Here is a 23,057-nt window from a genome sequence, read left to right on the forward strand (position 1 = left end):
TATGACAGCAGGGTCATTATGGGGGCACACATTTGTACACAAACCCACTTGAGTGTACAAAAGAGCACACCCACTTCAATTCAACCCCAACTGTCCCGCCCCAAAATAGGTGACACAAAATAATGAGCTACCGACACCTAAAATGATATCGATGACACTTTTTAAATAAAGGCGACGGCACTGTTAAAAAATAGAGTGGTGGAGAGTGAGAAGATGGTGAGTATGCGGGACCACTGGGACAGTTAAGACAATGAAAATGACTTCTTGTACAAAACTATTAATAGCAAGTGAATGTCTGGATAGTTGTCATTACTAAGTAAATTAGGTTTGGGAGAATTTACTTTTTGTTCTACAGTGAGTAGGCAGTAATAGTACACATTTATAATACTCCACATCAGTGGTTCTTAACCCTGTTGGAGGTACCGAACCCCACCAGTTTCATATGCGCATTCACCGAACCCTTCTTCAGTGAAAAATAAAAATGTTTTCTTTATAGAAATATGTACGTGCAACCGGTCGGAATCCCGGCTTGCTTTTGGTGATGGAGGACTGTGAAGAGGCGGGGCCGGCGAGCGAGCAGCGAGGCAGGAAACGCCGGAGCCCGGCCCAAGATGGCGGCGAGGGGGCGTGGACGGCGAGCGAGCGGCGAGGCGGGGCGGGGCACAATCATCCAATCTCCTCTCGCTGAAGAAAATGTATGTATATATATATATATATGTATGTATATGTATGTATATATATATATGTATATTTATATGTATATTTATATATATATATATATACACATACATACATACATGTATGTATGTATATATATGTATATTTATATGTATATTTATACATACATGTATGTATGTATGTATGTATGTATGTATGTATGTATGTATGTATATTTATACATACATACATGTATGTATGTATATTTATATGTATATTTATACATACGTACGTACGTACGTATGTATGTATATATATATATATATATATATATATATATATATATATATATATATATATATATATATATATATATATATATATATATATATATATATATATATATAAATAAAAGAGGAAATAATCAATATTGTGGAAAAAATTTAAATCCCAAACCTTAACTGATTGTAACAGAATTGATATGGAAACGATAAAAAGGTTATAGAAAATATTTCAGAACCTTTAACATATATCAGCAACCTATCATTTCAAACAGGCAAATTCCCAGGTAAAATGAAAATAGCAAAAGTCGTACCAATTGGGAACAGGTGGGTGCCATGATTGGGTATAAAAGCAGCTTCCATGAAATGCTCAGTCATTCACAAACAAGGATGGGGCAAGGGTCACCACTTTGTGAACAAATGCGTGAGCAAATTGTCAAACAGTTTAAGAACAACATCTCTCAACAAGCTATTGCAAGGAATTTAGGGATTTCACCATCTACGGTCCGTAATATCATCAAAAGGTTCAGAGAATCTGGAGAAATCACTGCACGTAAGCAGCATGGCCAAAAACCAACATTGAATGCCTGTGACCTTCGATCCTTCAGATGGTACTACATCAAAAACCGGCATCAGTGTGTAAAGGATATCACAACAATGGCTCAGGAACACTTTAGAAAACCACTGTCAGTAACTACAGTCCGTCGCTACATCTGTAAGTGCAAGTTAACACTCTACTATGCAAAGCAGCACGGTGGTACAGGGGTTAGTGCATGTGCCTCACAATACGAAGGTCCTGAATAGTCCTGAGTTCAATCCCGGGCTCGGGATCTTTCAGTGTGGAGTTTGCACGTTCTCCCCGTGACTGCGTGGGTTCCCTCCGGGTACTCCGGCTTCCTCCCACCTCCAAAGACATGCACCTGGGGATAGGTTGATTGACAACACTAAATTGGCCCTAGTGTGTAAATGTGAGTGTGAATGTTGTCTGTCTATCTGTGTTGGCCCTGTGATGAGGTAGCGACTTGTCCAGGGTGTACCCCACCTTCCGCCCGAATGCAGCTGGGATAGGCTACAGCACCCCCCGCGACCCCAAAAGGGACAAGCGGTAGGAAATGGATGGATGGATGGATATGCAAAGCGAAAGCCATTTATCAACAACACCCAGAAACGCTGCCAGCTTCGCTGGGCCCGAGCTCATCTAAAATGGACTGATGCAAAGTGGAAAAGTGTTCTGTGGTCCGACGAGTCCACATTTCAAATTGCTTTTGGAAATTGTGGAGGCACCATTAATGCTGAAAGGTACATAAAGGTTTTGGAGCAACTAATGCTGCCATCCAAGCAACGTCTTTTTCACAACGTGCCAACTTCAATGGTTTTGGGTTTTGTACAAACAAGAACATTTATGATGAACATCTTGAACCTTTTTTTTTTTTTTAAATGAGATAATGATTATTTATGTATTTAATATTTGTTTACTTACTTATGGTATATTTATTTATTATTTAATTAGTCAGTGTTCTGTTACAGAGAACAAGGGCATGAGATAAAATTGCTATGATATGAAAAGGGATAGGATTAAATAAGCTTTGCTTCTTCCTACTCCTTTTCGGACATGCTGTAATGACACAACTAGAAATATATGATGCATTACGTTGTATCATATGCATTTTTGAAATAAACTGAAATTGAACTGAACTCTACCCCTCCCTCAAGCACGCACAGTTTGTAATCTAACACAGCGTAAAATAAAACAATGCATCAAAACAACATTGTTTTACTAATCTTAATTATATTAAGGCCTGATAAATTTCCCCCAGTACCCCAGCCCTTTAACATTTACTATATGGATGATAACTAATTTCATGCAAATCTTTCAAAAACAAAGACATGCCTAGATCATAAGAGCATTCAAAGGAATAAAATATAATATAAACAAAACATGTTTGCAATTTTATTTTTTTTGATTGAAGCTGATCGAGAGATTTCAGGTTAAAAGTAGAAAAAAATATGAATCCAAGCATGTTTTATACAACTCCCTGAGGGCTTTTTCGTCCCATAGCAACTCTATGGCTATAAAATTAAGTAAGCCTCAGAGGGTTAGTAGTAGATTTTGTTTTTTATTTTCCAACTCCGTGATTCTGTTGGCCGCTTTTGTGCAGACAGTGCAATGTAGCGTGCCGGCCCCAGGTGCTGATGAATGGAATGTTTTTTTGTGTTGTGTCCAGTGTTAAAGGGGAACTGCACTTTTTGGGGAAATTTTGCCTATCGTTCGCAATCATTATGAGAGACAAGACGACAAAATGTTTTTTTCCCCGCTTTTTAACATGTAAATCATCTCGTTCTTGGTGGTTAGCAATGCAGCTAAAGGGAGCAATCATTTCTACATCTAAATCGCTTTAAAAATGCATTCAAAAACCGTCAACAATACTTCCTTTACGATCCATAATTCGTAAAATAAATAAGCTGTAGCGACATTGTTATTGTAAGAGCGAACACTGAGGAACTTATTTTCTAGCGTGGTAACACATCACCATGCTACAGTATTAGCTGTAATGCTAATAACGGCAAAATTTAAGTTAGTTTGTTCGTCAACAAAAACGTGTTTGAGTTTGGAATGAACAACACTGCGATACCACACCAATTTGTACTGATTGAAAAACGAACAATCATATTACAGTATCTGTTAAGTATTAGCCCACATTTCATGTTTTGTTAGTACACAGCTAGCTAGACAGTATATGTACTGTAGTTGTACTAACTAGGGATGATGCTTGAAACCGGTTTCCCCGGTTGTTCGATAAGAAAAGAACAGAGTCCTCGGACTCGAATCCCTTTTTGAGAACCCGTTATCGAGACCACTATAGTAAAGAAAAAGACTTGGTTCTTTATTCGAATACCTGGGAACGAATCCCGTCCCGACAAGAAATGCCCCGTGGGACATCATACGAAATGACGTCACGTAGCTCAGTCATTAGGTGCAGATGGGGAAAGCAGGAAAAAATGGACCGGAAAAAGCGCTCCAAGGCATAGCACCAAAAAAAACGAGGAAGCGGCAATATGCAATTATTGCCAGGCTTAGCTCTCGTGTAAGGGGGGGAAGCACAACAAGCGTGTCGTGTCTTCGACACGTGTTGAAGCAGCGGCAGAGATGACAAAGAACGCCCCTCTTCTTCTGCCTGCTGCCCAAGTCCCAGCTACAGTGGCGGTGACGCCGGTGAGTAACTAACGTTAACTGTTGCCGGTTAATTTCCATATCTGCTCACTTGTAGTAACGTTACCTCTTATGTCAACCAGGACTGCAGTAATGGTAGCTAGACTAACGTTACCTAAGCATAGTCAGTGGCTAACGGTAACGTTAATGTGAGCCTTTTTGTATGTGTCTGATGATGTTAACGTTATCTTGTAGCTTACACCCCGACAGAGTTTGCAAGTCTGTCTAATAAACTAGTGCTTTCTTTATTTCTTTAGTTTATTTGGAACATGAACACACTTACAGTATAACACATCACAGTTTCATATCATTTCACTTTACAGGAGTAGGAAGAAGTAAAGCTTATTTAATCCTACCGCTTTCCCACTTCATAGCGTTTACAAATATATACATAATTTACTGACCTTTTTATAATAAAATATCTGTGAATTAGAATATACAACAGTTTTGTAATATGTAATTAATTAATTCAGTCATTATTAATATACTGAGATGAAGAATACTTTATTTTCAATAAGATTGAAAGTATTTCTCATAATTCTTCTTCTTTGTAAGCACTATTCATTTGAACAACCTCTTAAACTGGATCATATCAGTACAATGTTTAACTTCTTTACTTAATACATTCCATCATTTATTCCACATCATTTTAGCTTTTTGCAATTTTACCAAATCATCGAACTTTAATATTTTTGACTCAATAAATAAAGTGTTTGTATGTTCTCTATATCCAACATTATGTATCAGTCTAATTGATTTTTTTTGTAACACGGTTAACGAATGTAGCGTACTTTAGTAGTTATTTCCCCACATTTCTGCACAATAACTCAGATATGGTAATACTATAGTAGCGAGCAGTAGAGAATGTGAAGTGATTTGTTAAACCAAATATTGTGTGTTTTTTTCCATATACAACAACCTATCTGGACTCGATAAGAGAATCGGTTCGATAAGAGGATTCGATAATAGGCTCGAACTCGATAACTTATCAAACATCATCCCTAGTACTAACACGTATGGCATGCTGCGTGTATCATGATCGATCATAAAGTGACTCACTCGATCGACAGTTGTTCGTCTAGTCCAGCTGGCCAGGGACGTTTCCTGTTGATTTTGGGTAAGCATTTTATGTCGAAATAGCTTGGCTCCAAGTTCCATATTTATAGCGTCAAAATCGCTTTCACCTCACTCTCCCGGCTTTCGTCTGCTTCTATAAGCAGCAGTATAATTAGCTTCAAAAGAATAAGGTTGTCCTTATTTGTCCAAAAATAGTCATCTTCTTTGTCTGTTACCAAATCTGCCATTATTAGAAAACATACTTTCATTTAATTCCGGAAGTAGGAACACAAGTTGTTGCCGGAAGTCAGAAGTGCTCTGCTCTGGAAACGGAAATCAATGCACGGAAGAAATCTGTCAGGACATGATTAAAATGATCAAAATACGTTACATATTACACATTATTATGAACGTGTCTGTTACTACATTATATATAGACTTGCAGTGTGTATATAAAATGTTGCTGGAGGGTTTTAAAGTTGTTTCAGAGGGCTTTAAAGACTACAACGGTAACTCCCATTAGCTTGATAATCTTTAAAATCGGAAAAAATATATATATACAGTATATAGACGTGTGTTCTTGTCTCTCATAAGGATTGTGAACAATGGGCAAAATTGCCCAAAAAGTGCAGTTCCCCTTTAAAACTAAGCCAAATTAAACATGTGATGCTGTGGTTGTGGTCAACCCCCTAACGAAAAAGGCCCAAAGCCTATTGTATCAATAATTAAAAATTAGTATGGGTGTCAAAGTTAACGCAATAATAGTAATACTAATGGTAATAATATTAACAATGTTATTATCATTATTTGTATTATTATTAACCATAATAATAAACTAACGTTAATTTCCTTAAATAGGCCAGATCCGACCCTACCAGGGAGGTATTTTATCCAGCCCACGGATCTGTTTAATAATCAACACACATCCAGTCCGCACAGTGAATTTCAACAAAAAAGGAGCCGCAAACTACAACCTTCACCTTCTTTTTAATGGATATAAATGCCTTGTGTATTGCCATTGACATTAGAGGCCTGTGGTATTATTAGGATGCATTGCACTAGCCATTCTTACTAAGGGCTTCAAAATATGTCAGATAATAAAAGTACCAATAATTTTACTGTACTGAGTAATGCTTTTAAAATGATAACCAATCAAAATGCTCACCTTAACTCTCGCGCAAGTAAACTTGACTTTTTAAATATCATCTCAATTCTTTTTTTGAATTATCAAGTGTGTGTTTCTGTTAAAAAATCATTACATTTCAATGTTCACTTTACACATGAGAAGTAAACGGTAAATATTCCATGCTTGATGATTACATGACACTGATGAATAGGACTATGCCACACTCAGCTGCCAACGGTGATTGTATTACTGCTGTGGCTTTACGGTGAGCTGCATTACATTTTAGAGGGAAAGGTTTGGTAATGCTGCCAAACATTCAGCGAGATGAATGAAGCGGTGCTGGATTAATGAAGCATTCTCACTTAATCTACCCTTCCACAAAGGTCTGTCACAGCCATTAGTTAGAGAGAGTAGTCAAACAGAGAAAAAATAATGAGAAATTTAAAAAGGAGAACATGAGTTGACTGCACATACACTGTAAAAAAAAATGCTGAGAAGCAGTAACAATATCAGACAGAAACATACAAAAAATTATATTTACACAAGATATTGCAGCAGTAGACATTCTTAAAATGGCAAAAAGAATGTGATAAATGCAAACAACCTGTGGGTCAGGTGTCTGTTGGTATAACAATGGTGATGATCACATCCGCTTATTGCAACTCCTTCACTCGTGGTCATAGACTGTCACCTAGTGTTCCTTTTTACAACTACACTTGTGCCACGGTGAAATGCATTTTATCCTATAAACACAAGAAATAATTAAGAGGTAAATACCTGTTTTTGCTGGTGCTGGTGCTGGCTGTGGCTGTCGGGGCAATGTCTGGTGTCAGGACATACAGGCTGACATTCCTGGGCAGGTGTAAACTTCGAAGCACCGTCTAAAGAGATCAAGAAACAATAGTGGGTTGGGTGCGTTTTGATATTTTTTTTTACATCGTCAAATTCTAAAAAATGTGTTTTAATTAAAACATTGCACTAAGCCTCCTATTATAAAATATTTTCTATTGAATGAACAACATATATGTAAGAGGTATTTCTAATATAAGAACTACTTTATTAGATAAGACATGTCAACATTTAAAACAAAGATTGAGCAAAGGTGTTTTATTCATCCATATTATACATCTGTGCCGCTGTATTTACTAGTTTATGTTAAAGTTAGTGTCTTTTAAACTCAGTAAATGGTTTCCGTCTTAACCCTTTGAGCTACTTCAAGCATCAAAGCTGATCAGCAACTCCTAGAACTACCAAATCAAAGCGGAAGTTCACAGGTGACAGAGTCTTTTCTATTGTTGCTCCAAAAATGTGGAACAATCTAATCTGCCTCTACAAATTGGACATTTTTAAAACTCATTTCAAAACCACACTTTTTCTTATGAGACATTGATAGACATTTGAAAACTATTGTTTTTTTTAGCTATATGTCATTGTTTTTATATTTTTATGTATATTATGTTTCACTGCTCAGTGGCCTGGTTAGAGTGTCCGCCCTGAGATCGGTAGGTCGTGAGTTCAAACCCCGGCCGAGTCATACCAAAGACTATAAAAATGGGACCCATTACCTCCCTGCTTGGCACTCAGCATCAAGGGTTGGAATTGGGGGTTAAATCACCAAAAATGATACCCAAGCACGGCCACCGCTTCTGCTCACTGCTCCCCTCACCTCCCAAGGGGTGAACGTGGGGATGGGTCAAATGCAGAGGACTCATTTCACCACACCTAGTGTGTGTGTGACAATCATTGGTACTTTAACTTAACTGATGTAAACATTGTTTTGAATTATGTTCATTGTTTAAGTGTTTTACAAATAAGAAGAAGTTGGTTTGGTTTGGTATGGCATGACGGGCACTAACTCACACTATCAGAGACATCGCCACTCTTCCATCCTTTCAATTGCATTTTGGATACAGGAACTCCAAGCTCTGTCTCGAGGAGTTGCTTGATTTCACCTGTGGATGAGAATTTTTTTTTAATGCAAACGCATCTTTATGTGCAAGAGAAACCAGCAGTGGAATATACAGCTCACCAACTGTGGTTCCGTCCTCCAGTACCAGCTCAACAGTGCGCTGTCGGTACTCCACCTTGAATTCGAGGATCCGAGGCTGGCGCTCTACGATGTGTCGAGGAGAAGGGGCGCTGGGGCAAAACGTGGACGCCGAGGGTGACAGCTGACTGGGGGACGAAAACGAGGAGCACGTAGGAACGGCGCATTCAGCTGCTGCTGTGTTGGCTGCTGTTGCTGTGTCGGCTGCTGTTGCTGTGTCAGCGGCTGATGTTGCTGCTACTGCTGTTGCATTAGCTGCTTCTGATTCTCTGTGCGGTCCGTACATGCTGGCCTGGCTCGCCTCACTGGAAAAGTTACTGTTGCAAAGGTCAAAGGATTAGCATTTGATTTTGAGATAGAGGAAAAACAGTTTCACAAAGCCCACCTATCAAAGACAAACTGCAGTGAATTTAATGAATTTGTTCTACAGCTGGAAATACAATTTCTTGACCAAAATATTTTTATTATCAAGCTTACTGAAGAGGATACATGGGAAAGGAAGTGCATTATGAAACAGGAGCACTTTTGTAGTGACCAACTGGCTCCACTTCAGATTACTTCATCAGGCATGGCACTTCCAGCAGTGCCAGCCACTTGGTAAATGTGCCGGCTACTGCTCACACTGCCAATCAGCCTCCATTCATCGCAAAAGGTCCCTTTAGAAAGACCAGCAATAATCTGATGGCCCGAGGGCCTGAACCACACTGCAGCACAAGCATGTACACAAAAGATGTGAGTTCAATACAATGCAATACAACTGAGTGGGTTCACATGGCTTTGTGCATTCACAAGTGTCAACTAACCGTAGAATGAGTGCGAATGGTACAAAGGAAGCTTTTTTGTTCAGGAACCGTGTATTACGCTCAGCTATGATAAAAGTCTCCTATAAGGCTTATTGTGTTCGGGCAGCAAGGCAGAACCCAAAGAAAATTAATCTTAAATCATTGTGACATGTATAGATAAACTGCGGGCCATATACGGCTTTAAATCCAACCCGCTGAACTTTTCCTAAATTGTTGTTTGCCACATGAAGAAAAAGCTTTCACAGAACTGCAGAGTACAGAGGGTGGAAATATGTTTACACAAGTGCAAGCCAGTGTGACAGAGAGGGGACAGAAAAGCAATATTTACACGAATCCGACAAAAGTCTCTAGAAAAGCGCTTTTAACAGATATTTGTGTGTTAATCGTTAGTGTTTCGTTGTCATATTGTTGCGGTGTTTTTGCTTTATTGCAAAATATGTCGAGTTTATTTGGGAAGTAAACACAGACTTTTCAAATTTTCTTTTAGTCAGACAATATTTTTGGTATACTTGACGGAATTTTTACGTGACATGTTTCATCCGTCATCTGCATTCTTCATTAGAAAGGCTATTTGAACTAATGCTAATTTGAGCGAGACGTTGGTTCCAAAGAAAAGAAACGTGTTGTCAGTGCTTAAGAATCTGGGTAACAGTTTGCACTTTACTGAGGGATTTGTATAACTATAACTATTTAATGATTAATGGTATATTTTTATTGAAAGATTGGAATTTATGTATTTGCATGCAATGTCCCATGCTAAAATTTTATTAACATACTGTAAGTATTTTTTTCTAGACAGAAGTTTTTTAGTTTGCACTTTAGTAATCTCAATGTCGGAGATTATTATTATTATTACAATGTAGAATTTAGGACTGCAACAACTAATCGATTAAATCGATTATAAAAATAGTTGACAATTAATTTAGTCATCGATTCGTTGGAGCTCTGCGCATGCGCAGAGGCTACTTTTTTGTATTTTTATAAACCTTTATTTATAAACTGCAACATTTACAAACAGCTGAGAAACAATAATCAAAATAAGTATGGTGCCAGTATGCTGTTTTTTTTTCAATAAAATACTGGAAAGGATAGAAATTTAGTTTGTCTCTTTTATCCGATCATTAATCGATTAATCGAAGTAATAATCGATAGATTAATCGATTATCGAATTAGTTGTTAGTTGCAGCCCTAGTAGAATGCTACATTTTTGTTTACATAAGTATTTTATTCAGGCAGAGGAATTGACTCCCAGTGGAAGCTCTTATTTTAGTTCTTTGAATATTATCGCATTAAAAGTACAATTTATAAAAGAACAATACAATACAAATTTGAATTTTGCTCATAGCAAGATGCAATGTATGCAGTGTAATTTCAAACTACTAGTTGTATTGATTAGTTTCTTTAAAAAGTAGGGGTAAAATAAGATGAAAAAATCTTAAATCTATATTTTTTGTGTGAAAATCAGAGATTTTAATTTTAGGCCATATCGCCAAGGCCAAACAGCGGATCTTGAAAAAACACTAAACAAACACAGCAGTTAAACCTCATACAAAAACAAGACAGTTACTTGTACATTCAAAGAACAAAATAGAAAAAGACAAGAAATGCAATTTAATTTACAAAATATATACAGTATATGTACAGTGGGACAAAAAAGTTTTTAGTCAGTCACCAATTGTGCAAGTTCTCACACTTAAAAAGATGAGAGAGGTCTGTAATTTTAATCAACTATGAGAGACAAAATGAGAAAAAAACATCCAGGAAATCACATTGTCTGATTTTTAAAGAATTATTTTGCAAATGATGGTGGAAAATAAGCATTTGGTCAATAACAAAAGTTAATCTCAATAATATACCCTTTGTTGGCAATGACAGGGTCAAACGTTTTTTGTAAGTCTTTACAAGGTTTTCGCACACTGTTGCTGGTATTTTGGCCAATTCCTCCATGCAGATCTCTAGAGCAGTGATGTTTTGGGACTTTTGGACTTTCAACTCCCTCCAACAATTTTCTATGGGGTTGAGATCTGGAGACTGGCTAGGCCACTCCAAGACCTGGAAATGCTTCTTACAAAGCCGCTCCTTCTTTGCCCAGGCGGTGTGTTTGGGATTGTTGTCATGCTGAAAGACCCAGCCACGTTTCATCTTCAATGCCCATGCTGATGGAAGGTTTTCACTCAAAATCTCACGACACATGGCCTCATTCATTCTTTCCTTTACACGGATCACTCGTCCTGGTGCCTTTGCAGAAAAACAGCCCCAAAACATGATGTTTTCACCCCCATGCTTCACAGTAGGTGTGGTGTTCTTTGGATACAACTCAGCATTCCTTCTCCTCCAAACACCACAAATAGAGTTTTTACCAAAAAGTTATATTTTGGTTTCATCTGACCATATGACATTCTCCTAATACGCTTCTGGATCATCAAATGCTTTCTAGCAAACTTCAGACGGGCCTGGACATGTACTGGCTTAAGCAGGGGGACACGTCTGTCACTGCAGGATTTGAGTCCTGGCGGCGTAGTGTGTTACTGATGGTAGCCTTCATTACTTTGTCCCAGCTCTCTGCAGATCTTTCACTTGGTCCCACCGTGTGATTCCGGGATTTTTGCTCACCGTTCTTGTGATCATTTTGACCCCACGTGGTGAGATCTTTCGTGGCGCCCCAGATCGGAGGAGCTTTTCAGTGGTCTTGTATGTCTTCCAGCTCGGGATCTTTCTGTGTGGAGTTTGCATGTTCGCCCCGTGACTGCGTGGGTTCCCTCCGAGTACTCCGGCTTCCTCCCACCTCCAAAGACATGCACCTGGGGATAGGTTGAATGGCAACACTAAATTGGCCCTAGTGTGTGAGTGTGAATGTTGTCTGTCTATCTGTGTTGGCCCTGCGATGAGGTGGCGACTTGTCCAGGGTGTACCCCGCCTTCCGTCCGAATGCAGCTGAGATAGGCTCCAGCACCCCCCGTGACCCCAAAAGGGACAAGCGGTAGAAAATGGATGGATGCTCCCACGGTTGATTTCTTCACACCAAGCTGCTTACCTATTGCAGATTCAGTTCTCCCAGCCTGGTGCAGGTCAACAATTTTGTTTCTGGTGTCCATTGACAGCTCTTTAGTCTTGGCCATTGTGGAGTTTGGAATGTGACTGTTTGAGGTTGTGGACAGGTGTTTTTTATACTGATAACAAGGCCAAACAGGTGCCATTAATACAGGTAACGAGTGGAGCACAGAGGAGCCTCTTAAAGAAGACGTTACAGGTCTGTAAAGCCAGAAATCTTGCTTGTTTACAAACAAGCAAGGTGACCTACAGGTGACCAAATACTTATTTTACAGAGAAATTTACCAATTAATTCATTAAAAATCCTATGATGTGATTTCCTGGATTCCTTTTCCCCCATTCTGTCTCTCATAGTTGAAGTGTACCTATGATGAATATTACAGGCCTCTCTCATCGTTTAGATAGATAGATAGATAGATAGATAGATAGATAGATAGATAGATAGATAGATAGATAGATAGATAGATAGATAGATAGATAGATAGATAGATAGATAGATAGATAGATAGATAGATAGATAGATAGATAGATAGATAGATAGATAGATAGATAGATAGTACTTTATTGATTCCTTCAGGAGAGTTCCCTCAAGAAAATTTTAATTCCAGCAGCAGTGTACAGAATTGAGATCGAATTTAAAAAGTAAAAAGTAAATAATGGGGGTATAAATAGAAATAAAATAGACAATATAACAATAACAATAACTAAATAAGAATACAAATTTTACAGTAAAAATAAGAATATAACAAGAGAAACTAGGCAGTAGTTACCATGTTATGAAAATGTATTGCACTGTTATTGCACTTTTAATTGCACTGTTTTTTGTTGCAGTTTATTTCAGTATTGTTATTGTTTTGCATACCCTGTCATCCTAGTACCCCCTCTGCCCCCAGAGAGAAGTTGTACAGTCTGATGGCGTGTGGGACAAAGAAGTTTTTGAGTCTATTAGTTCTACAGTTGGGATGAAGCAGTCTAGCACTGAACAGGCTCCTCTGGCTACTGATAACGGTATGCAGAGGGTGACTGGCATCATCCATGATGCTCACTAGCTTTTCCACAGTCCTCTTCTCTGCCACCGTCACCAGTGAGTCCAGTTTTATTCCGATGGTAGAGCTGGCCCACCTGATCAGTTTCTCCAGTCTGGAGCTGTCCTTCTTAGATGTACTGCCCCCCCAGCACACTACGATGTAGAACACAACACTGGCAACCACAGACTGGTAGTACATCCACATGAGTTTTTTGCAAATGTTGAAGGAGCGCAGCCTCCTCAGGAAGTATAGCCTGCTCTGTCCTTTAAGTGGAAGAACTTGCACAATTGGTGGCTGACTAAATACTTTGTTTGCCCCACTGTATATATACAGGTACATTAATGAGGATGAGTTAGATCACCTCGACTTTGTCATTTGAAAAGTAGCTCGCTTGCTGAAAAAGTGTGGGCACCTGTGCTATAGACCAATGCCTGAAACCCGGAAGTGCCCTGGGTCACATGATTGCAACCCAGCAATACAGCCGTCGCTCGCTACATCCATCCATCCATCCATCCATCCATTTTCTACCGCTTGTCCCTTTCAGAGTCGTGGGGGGGGGGGGGCTGGAGCCTATCTCAGCTGCACATTGCACTTCAAATATACCGGCTTCACTATATACTGTATTTTTTTATTTTTAAAACATTCTACATATTATGTCCTAAATTAAGTGTTAAATTAAGTCTTATACTATATGTCTTAGAGTGCAGTATTTGTTTTACGTTCCATTACTGTATAAAGTTGTGGCGATCAATTTCTGGGTCACCGTTGAGCATTGCCAACAACACAGCGGCTCATCTTGGCGCTACTGTATCTTCACTTCGACAATTCAGTTGACCAACATTTTACATGACAACTTTTTGATGCGCTTAATTTTCGACTCTTGCCTCATTAATAACACATCTCCACATTGGTTAGCCTTTGACGGAAGCCATATCAATGTAGGAGACGCGAGATGGACTAGAATCAATGTCACTTGGAGCGCCTTTATTGCTAACCAGACTGTTCTTAGCTCTCAGCAGCTGTCAATATGAAGTGGAGATTAACTCTGTTGCTCCAGATACACTTAATCTTAGATGTCAATAACACAGCTTTGAGATGATCGATGTGGAATGAAAACGGCGGACACACAATGCTAGTATTGCAGCTGCAAAAATCAAGTTGACAGGGTTTAAAAACTTAAAAGTATTTCCATTGATGGGACAATATTTCCACAACATGGCTGTGTTGGTGGCCTGGGGACGGCTTGGAGGATCCTCAGACTACCGGTGAGTACTGTTAGCTACAGTAGATTTTATTCAAGGAGACTATATTGGGTAAACTAATGTAAAGGTGGCTATATGGGTGTTATTTCATGTCTAGAGGACTATGATAATTTTCCGGATTTTAAAGGATGTAAACTTTTTTTATGCTCAAACTAACATTCAATTTATCAATACTAATCCTTGGGGATGTAACAACATAAAAATTTCACAATACGATACCACGGTACTAAGGCCACGGTACAATATTATTGTGATATATGCCAAAAATTAAAAATTAAAAAAGACTTAAAATGCCATAGTGTATAAAATGAAGTGGCAGGAATGTTTAGGATAAACACACTGTAATTGAACACAAACATAATGCTAAAATGGTAAAATCATATTTATTACTACAAAAAAGGATTTTTAAGTGCATAAAATTGTACGGGAACATCCATTGTGTCTCTCAACATTTACTTTCTAATTCCTCTACAGTGGACATTTTTATAACCGTTTGGAAAATAGTTTCTCAGAAAAGCTTACTAAGGTTTTAACTTTTAATAATGTAAATACTTCACAAATTGACATTTACCTTCGCTGGTTTTATATTTTCCGGGTGATGGTGCTCATCATGTGTGCAGCCGTTGCTTTCCCTCAGCACGGTGCGCATTGACAGAGTCTGTTTTGGCTTGGAACACTCCAGACAAACATTGCACACTTTATTACCTCCGCCACAGAGGTTATGTTTTCATCAGGGTTGGTTTGTCTGTTTGTTAACAACATAACTCAAATAGTTATTTTGAAAAAGAAAGTCCTCTTATTGATTACGAAGTGGAACCCACTTTACTTCCTGCTTCCGCTCCCTCTCTTCTACGGCGCTCCACACCCCCACATTGAGTCCTGCGCTCCACAGAAGATTCTGGGAGATGTAGCTTATTTTCAGAACCACCAAAGCAAAACTGCCAAATAAAAACTACACTCACTAGGTTTTCGTTTGACATTGTCACGCGTCACTGCAATATTGCGAAGATTTTGAAACCGTGATACCGCGGTATTAAGAAAACCATTCCAGCCCTACTAATCTTACTTTGCGGTCAGGCCTGTAACCAATTGGCCACAATAAACAAGAGACGACTGTACTATTCAGTACACCAGTGATACTTTGTTAACTGCAAAATGCAGTTTTGCCGACAGGCAAAATAAAGAAAGAACTTTGGGTGGTAAAAAAATTGTTTTATTTACACCCAAAAATGATACCAAAATAAAACCGAAAACAATGGTCTAAAGACTTAGGTACGGACTGTACCATGGATTACTTGTCCCACTGCACCCCTACTGGCTACTGCTGAGGTGAACAAAAGTGTGAATGTTTAAAAATGAACTTTAATGTGCAACTGAAGCTGAAGCTGAGGGAAAAACAGTTTGCTGAAAAATATAGAAACATTACCCTGCAAGTAGCAGCAGCATAACTATAAAGACTTATAATAATTATGTTTGACCTTCTAGTATTGAAATGTTTTGTGTTATCTTTCTGCATATCTTTGTCTCATATTAGTCATTAGTACCTCACGTGCTCACTCTGTTAGGAACTGTGGAAATGCCTCTCGTATATCTCCATGACAACACTGCTTTTCATGTTTAATTGTGAAGCCCTTTGAAAAGATGACAATAGCCCATGGACAAATTGTTTCCCGCACCGCACATTATCATGTGCTTTTTTAAATTTAGATGTTCTGTCTTTCTCTGTGACACAGTAAGAGTGAGGAATCTTACCTTTGCATGATGCCATTCTCCTGTGGTATGACTCCATTGATGGCTGCCTGTGATGATAAATGTAGAGTAATTACAAACATTACTGACTCCTGTCCCCACTGTACTACATCTAATCTCCTAAGTGAAAATATAAATTACCATGTAATGACCCAAATATAACACTGAATATAATCTTTTTCCAGGACCTGTTTCATTGATCACAGTTATCATAAAATCAGTATCATGATGCAGTTTCCTAACTTGCCCAACCATTGACACACGTTTTCAATTGTGTCTACTATAAGTGGCAGCTGGATCTTCACATATCACAATAATTAAATAGATCACAATACATTATTTGACATGAATGATAATAGAACCATATCAAAAGTCAAATGCAGAGAATAATTTCGCCACACCTAGTGTGTGTGTGACAATCATTGGTACTTTAACTTTAAAACACGTTACAAAAGCTCCTAATTTGGGTGCTGAAGTATGCGGAAACAGATTGCGTAATTTTTGGTTGTATTATTTTGTCAAACTATTATTAATCTATTTGCTCATTTACTGTTAATAGCTGCTTACTGTTGGTTCTATCTACCAGTTCTATGGTATGGTTCTATCGACACTTCTGTTGAAATGTACTAAAAACGTACTTGTTTGGCTACTTTACATAAGTTGTGGGTGATACTTACAAATTTGGGTATCACTTAAGGATGTGCCGATCAATTAATGTCTTTTAATGCAGATTACAAACACAGATCCTCTCTGGCTGACAAGAGGCCAAGAGCCAATTTGTGTCTCTATACACCAGGGGTCCCCAGCCAGCGTCCAAAATCAGGCCCGCGGGAAGTCCTAAGTATAAATTTTAAAAAATTAAAAATAAAATTAAAAAAATTCTGTCTTTTCTTATCCACTTTGTACCGCTTGCTACTCACGGTGTCTCCTAGCCGCTCAGGCAAATCATATTGTCTAAAAATGCATTTTCTCATCGATAACGTGACATCTTCGCGCGCGCGGAAAGTGCGCTATATATATATATATAAAATATATATATATATATATAATATATATATATATATAAAAAATATATATATATATATAAAATATATATATATATATAAAAAATATATATATATATATATATATATAAAATATATATATATATATAAAATATATATATATATATAAAATATATATATATATATATATATATATATATATATATATATATATATATATATATATATATATATATATATATATATATATATATATATATATATATATATATATATATATATATATATATATATATATATATATACACACACTACCGTTCAAAAGTTTGGGGTCACATTAAAATGTCCTTATTATTCAATGAAGATAACTTTAAACTAGTCTTAACTTTAAAGAAGTATACTCTATACATTGCTAATGTGGTAAATGACTGTTCTAGCTGCAAATGTCTGGTTTTTGGTGCAATATCTACATAGGTGTATAGAGGCCCATTTCCAGCAACCATCACTCCAGTGTTCTAATGGTGCAATGAGTTTGCTCATTGGCTCAGAAGGCTAATTGATGATTAGAAAACCCTTGTGCAATCATGTTCACACATCTGAAAACAGTTTAGCTCGTTACAGAAGCTACAAAACTGACCTTCCTTTGAGCAGATTGAGTTTCTGGAGCATCACATTTGTGGGGTCAATTAAACGCTCCAAATGGCCAGAAAAAGAGAACTTTCATCTGAAACTCGACAGTCTATTCTTGTTCTTAGAAATGAAGGCTATTGCACAAAATTGTTTGGGTGACCCCAAACTTTTGAACGGTAGTGTATATACAAACCCCGTTTCCATATGAGTTGGGAAATTGTGTTAGATGTAAATATAAACGGAATACAATGATTTGCAGATCCTTTTCAACCCATATTCAATTGAATGCACTACAAAGACAAGATATTTGATGTTCTAACTCATAAACTTTTTTTTTTTTTGCAAATTAACTTCAAATTTCATGGCTGCAACACGTGCCAAAGTAGTTGGGAAAGGGCATGTTCACCACTGTGTTACATGGCCTCTCCTTTTAACAACACTCAGTAAATGTTTGGGAACTAGGGAGACACATTTTTTAAGCTTCTCATGTGGAATTCTTTCCCATTCTTGCTTGATGTACAGCTTAAGTTGTTCAACAGTCCGGGGGTCTCCGTTGTGGTATTTTAGGCTTCATAATGCGCCACACATTTTCAATGGGAGACAGGTCTGGACTACAGGCAGGGCAGTCTAGTACCCGCACTCTTTTACTACGAAGCCATGTTGATGTAACACGTGGCTTGGCATTGTCTTGCTGAAATAAGCAGGGTCGTCCATGGTAACGTTGCTTGGATGGCAACAAATGTTGCTCCAAAACTTGTATGTACCTTTCAGCATTAATGGCGCCTTCACAGATGTGTAAGTTACCCATGTCTTGGGCACTATTACACCCCCATACCATCACAGATGCTGGCTTTTCAACTTTGCGCCTATAACAATCCGGATGGTTCTTTTCCTCTTTGGTCCGGAGGACACGACGTCCACAGTTTCCAAAAACTATTTTAAATGTGGACTCGTCCAACCACAGAACACTTTTCCACTTTGTATCAGTCCATCTTAGATGAGCTCAGGCCCAGCAAATCCGACGGCGTTTCTGGGTGTTGTTGATAAACGGTTTTCGCCTTGCATAGGAGAGTTTTAACTTGCACTTACAGATGTAGCGACCAACTGTAGTTACTGACAGTGGGTTTCTGAAGTGTTCCTGAGCCCATGTGGTGATATCCTTTACACACTGATGTCACTTGTTGATGCAGTACAGCCTGAGGGATCGAAGGTCACGGGCTTAGCTGCTTACGTGCAGTGATTTCTCCAGATTCTCTGAACCCTTTGATGATATTACGGACCGTAGATGGTGAAATCCCTAAATTCCTTGCAATAGCTGGTTGAGAAAGGTTTTTCTTAAACTGTTTAACAATTTGCTCACGCATTTGTTGACAAAGTGGTGACCCTCGCCCCATTCTTGTTTGTGAATGACTGAGCATTTCATGGAATCTACTTTTATACCCTATCATGGCACCCACCTGTTCCCAATTTGCCTGTTCACCTGTGGGATGTTCCAAATAAGTGTTTGATGAGCATTCCTCAACTTTATCAGTATTTATTGCCACCTTTCCCAACTTCTTTGTCACGTGTTGCTGGCATCAAATTCTAAAGTTAATGATTATTTGCACACAAATAAAATGTTTATCAGTTTGAACATCAAATATCTCGTCTTTGTAGCATATTCTTTTTGTATATAATACTATTACTATTACTATTAGTAATAGTATAATAAAACACTACAGTATAAGCAGATGTATTAAAAAGTCATATGTCAAAGAACTTAAGTCCGTCAAATTCCGAGCGAGGAAACACCATCATGATCATCATCGGGGTTTTGTTTGAGCTGGCCATATTTACTAAACGCGAAGTGAGTGTGGACTGTCAGGTTTTTGCCGTTTGTCCATGAATGGGTGCAGTCATATGTGCGCAATATACTGTATATTTCGGACTACAAGGCGCACTTAAAACTATTTAATTTTCTCAAAAATCGACAGTGCGCCTTATAACACAGTGCACCTAATGTACGGAATAATTCTGGTTGTGCTTACTGACTTTGGAGCAATTTTATTTGGTGCCTAGTGTAATAGGGCGGCGTGGCTCGGTTGGTAGAGCGGCCGTGCCAGCACCTTGAGGGTTCCAGGTTTGGTCCCCGCTTCTTCCATCCTAGTCACTGCCGTTGTGTCCTTGGACAAGATACTGCTCCCAGTGCCACCCACACTGGTTTAAATGTAACTTAGATAATGGGTTTCACTATGTTAAGCGCTTTGAGTCACCAGAGAAAAGCGCTATATAAAAATAATTCACTTCACACTTCACTTAAGTGTGACCAGTAGATGGCAGTGACACATAAGATATACGTGTTGATTGAAGGTTTACACCTGTTGTTCAATAAGTCTAATCTTCTAGCAAGTACAGGTTAGCAAGCAAGCCCAAAACTTGAATGTTTCATTGAGAATATAGAACACTACACAGCGTTAAAAAAATGTCAAAATGTTTTACTCAGACTTTGGTGCGTGCGTGCGCTACTGCAGTCAGATGGGCTGCTCTTCAACATACGGCTATTATTATGGTGTGTGTGTGTGTGTGTGTGTGTGTGTGTGTGTGTGTGTGTGTGTGTGTGTGTGTGTGTGTGTGTGTGTGTGTGTGTGTGTGTGTGTGTGTATACAAGAATCAGAATCAGAATCAGAATAGTTTTATTGCCATTGTTTGAGAACGGGTTCACAAACTAGGAATTTTTCTTGGTGCAATCGTGCAACATAAAACACATATAACACATAATTGGTAATAAAAAGAGCTGTAACTGAGCTATCAGATCATGTTATAGACTTAGAAGGAATTCAAGGAATTCAAGGAGCTACTGTAGGAGCTACTGTTAGGAGTAATTGTTCATTTGCCAGATGGCCGAGGGGAAAAAACTGTTCAGGTGGCGGGAGGTGTGGGTCTGGATGGACCGTAGTCTCCTGCCGGAGGGGAGAGGGGAGAATAGTTTGTGTCCAGGGTGAGAAGAGTCAGTTGTGATCCGACCCACATGCCCCCTGGTCCTGGAGGAGAACAAGTCCTGGAGGGATGGGAGCCTGCAGCCAATCACCTTCTCAGCAGCATGTACGATGCGCTGCAGTCTAAGCTTATCCTGGACTGTGGCGCCGGGGAACCACATTGTGATGGAGGAGGTGAGGATGGACTCGATGACGGCTGAGTAAAACTGCACCAGCATCTCGGTCGGCACCTTACGTTTCCTCAGCTGCCGCAGGAAGTACATCCTCTGCTGCGCCTTCTTGATGAGGGAGCTGATGGTCGGCTCCCACTTGAGGTCTTGGGTGATGGTGGTGCCCAAGAAACGGAAGGAGTCCACAATGGGAACGGGGGTGGAAGAGTCAATCAGGGTGTTTCCTGAAGTCCATGATCATCTCCACTGTTTTCTGGGCATTCAGCTCCAGGTTGTTGAGGCTGCACCAGGACGTCAGCCGGTCCACCTCTCTCCTGTAGGCGGACTCATCGCCATTCGAGATGAGCCCAATGAGGGTTGTGTCATCCGCAAACTTGAGCAGTTTTACGGATTGGTGACTGGAGGTGCAGCAGTTTGTATACAGGGAGAAGAGCCAGGGGGAGAGTACACAGCCCTGAGGAGTACCAGTGTTTGTGGTTCGACTGTCCGAGACAATCTTCCCCAGCCGCACGTGCTGTCTTCGGTCTGTCAGGAAGTCATTGATCCAACTGCAGAGGGAGTCGGGCACGCTGAGCTGGTAGAGCTTGTCTCGTAGCAGTCCAGGGAGGATGGTGTTGAAGGCAGAGCTGAAGTCCACAAACAGGATCCTAGCATAGGTTCCTGTGGAGTCCAGATGCTCCAGGATGAAGTGGAGGGCCAGGTTCACTGCATCATCCACAGACCTCTGTTGGCTCTATAGGCGAACTGCAGTGGGTCCAGGAGGGGGACGGTGATGTCCTTGAGGTGGGGCAGGACCAAGCGCTCAAAGGACTTCATGACCACAGACGTCAGCGCGACCGGCCTGTAGTCATTTAGTCCTGTGATCTGTGCTTTCTTGGGGACAGGGACAATGGTGGAGGTCTTAAAGCAGGACGGCACGCGACATAGCTCCAGAGAGGTGTTAAAAATGTCAGTGAAGACAGGAGCCAGCTGATCCGCACAGTGTCTGAGAGTGGAGGGGGAGACACCATCCGGCCCGGGGGCCTTCCGCATATTCAGCTTCAAGAACTGCCGGCGTGCATCCTCTTCTCGGATGGAAAGGGCCTTTACAGTCCTATGATGTTCTTGGAGTCCTTTGAGTCCTTTAACTCCTTTAATGAAGTGCTGGCATTGGTGGGGAGGGTGATGGTGGGGGGAGCAGGGCTTTGATGAGCTGAAGGTCGTTCATGACGACAGTAGTGTGTGTTGAGGCCCTGAGCGAGAGTCCGGTCATTCAGGGCCTGGGGGGTTTTGGGCTTATAGTTCGTAAGGGCCCTTAGACCTCTCCAAACGGCCGCAGAATCATTGGAGCGGAACTGTTCCTGTAGACGGTTTGAGTACACAGATTTAGCTTTCTCCACTTCCCTGTTGAAGTGGTACTTCGCTTCTCTGTATGTACTCCGGTCCCCGCTTCTCCACGCAGCCTCCTTCCTCTTGCGCAGCTGTCGGAGCTTGGGTGTGAACCAGGGCTTGTCGTTGTTATAACAAACCCTGGTGCGCGTTGGAATGATGCGTGCCTCATTGAACTGTATGTATGAGGTCACAGTGTCCGTATACTCGTCCAGATTGTCCGTGGCCGCTCCAATTGCCTCCCAGTCTGTCGTCTCCCAACAAGCACGCAACTCGTCCACAGACTCGGCGGTGAAACACTTAATGGTTCTCATAACAGGTTTAGCCAGTTTCAGTCTCTGTCTGTATGAAGGGATTAAGTGCACCATCACGTGATCTGACAGTCCATGAGCAGCGCGCGGGACTGCATGAAAAGCCTTGCTCAATGTAGTGTAGCAGTGATCCTAAGTGTTCTCCTCTCTGGTCGGGCATTTAATAAACTGTCTATACTTTGGTAATTCCTGGCTCAAATTTCCCTTGTTAATGTCACCAAGCACGATAAGAGAGTCAGGAAAAGACCGTTCCACATGTAAGATCTGTCCTGCAAGCACGCGCTAAGTGTCACGCACGTCCGCGCCGGGTGGGATGTAAACAGCCACC

General features: G+C 39.8%; 1 protein-coding gene across 1 annotated transcript in view; it reads right to left on the reverse strand.

Moving 5' to 3' along the window:
* faf1 (Fas (TNFRSF6) associated factor 1) overlaps positions 1-23,057 on the reverse strand; it is a 223,865-nt gene that overhangs the window by 188,527 nt on the left and 12,281 nt on the right. Inside the window, exons 3-6 of the mRNA XM_062038546.1 lie at positions 16,275-16,321; positions 8,361-8,695; positions 8,192-8,283; positions 7,109-7,212 (exon numbers count right to left, since the gene is read on the reverse strand). Coding sequence (XP_061894530.1) covers positions 7,109-7,212; positions 8,192-8,283; positions 8,361-8,695; positions 16,275-16,321 — 578 coding nt within the window. The remainder of the gene's footprint in view (positions 1-7,108; positions 7,213-8,191; positions 8,284-8,360; positions 8,696-16,274; positions 16,322-23,057) is intronic.

The sequence above is a fragment of the Entelurus aequoreus genome, linkage group LG27, assembly GCF_033978785.1.
Source record: "Entelurus aequoreus isolate RoL-2023_Sb linkage group LG27, RoL_Eaeq_v1.1, whole genome shotgun sequence".
Taxonomy (NCBI): Eukaryota; Metazoa; Chordata; class Actinopteri; order Syngnathiformes; family Syngnathidae; genus Entelurus; species Entelurus aequoreus.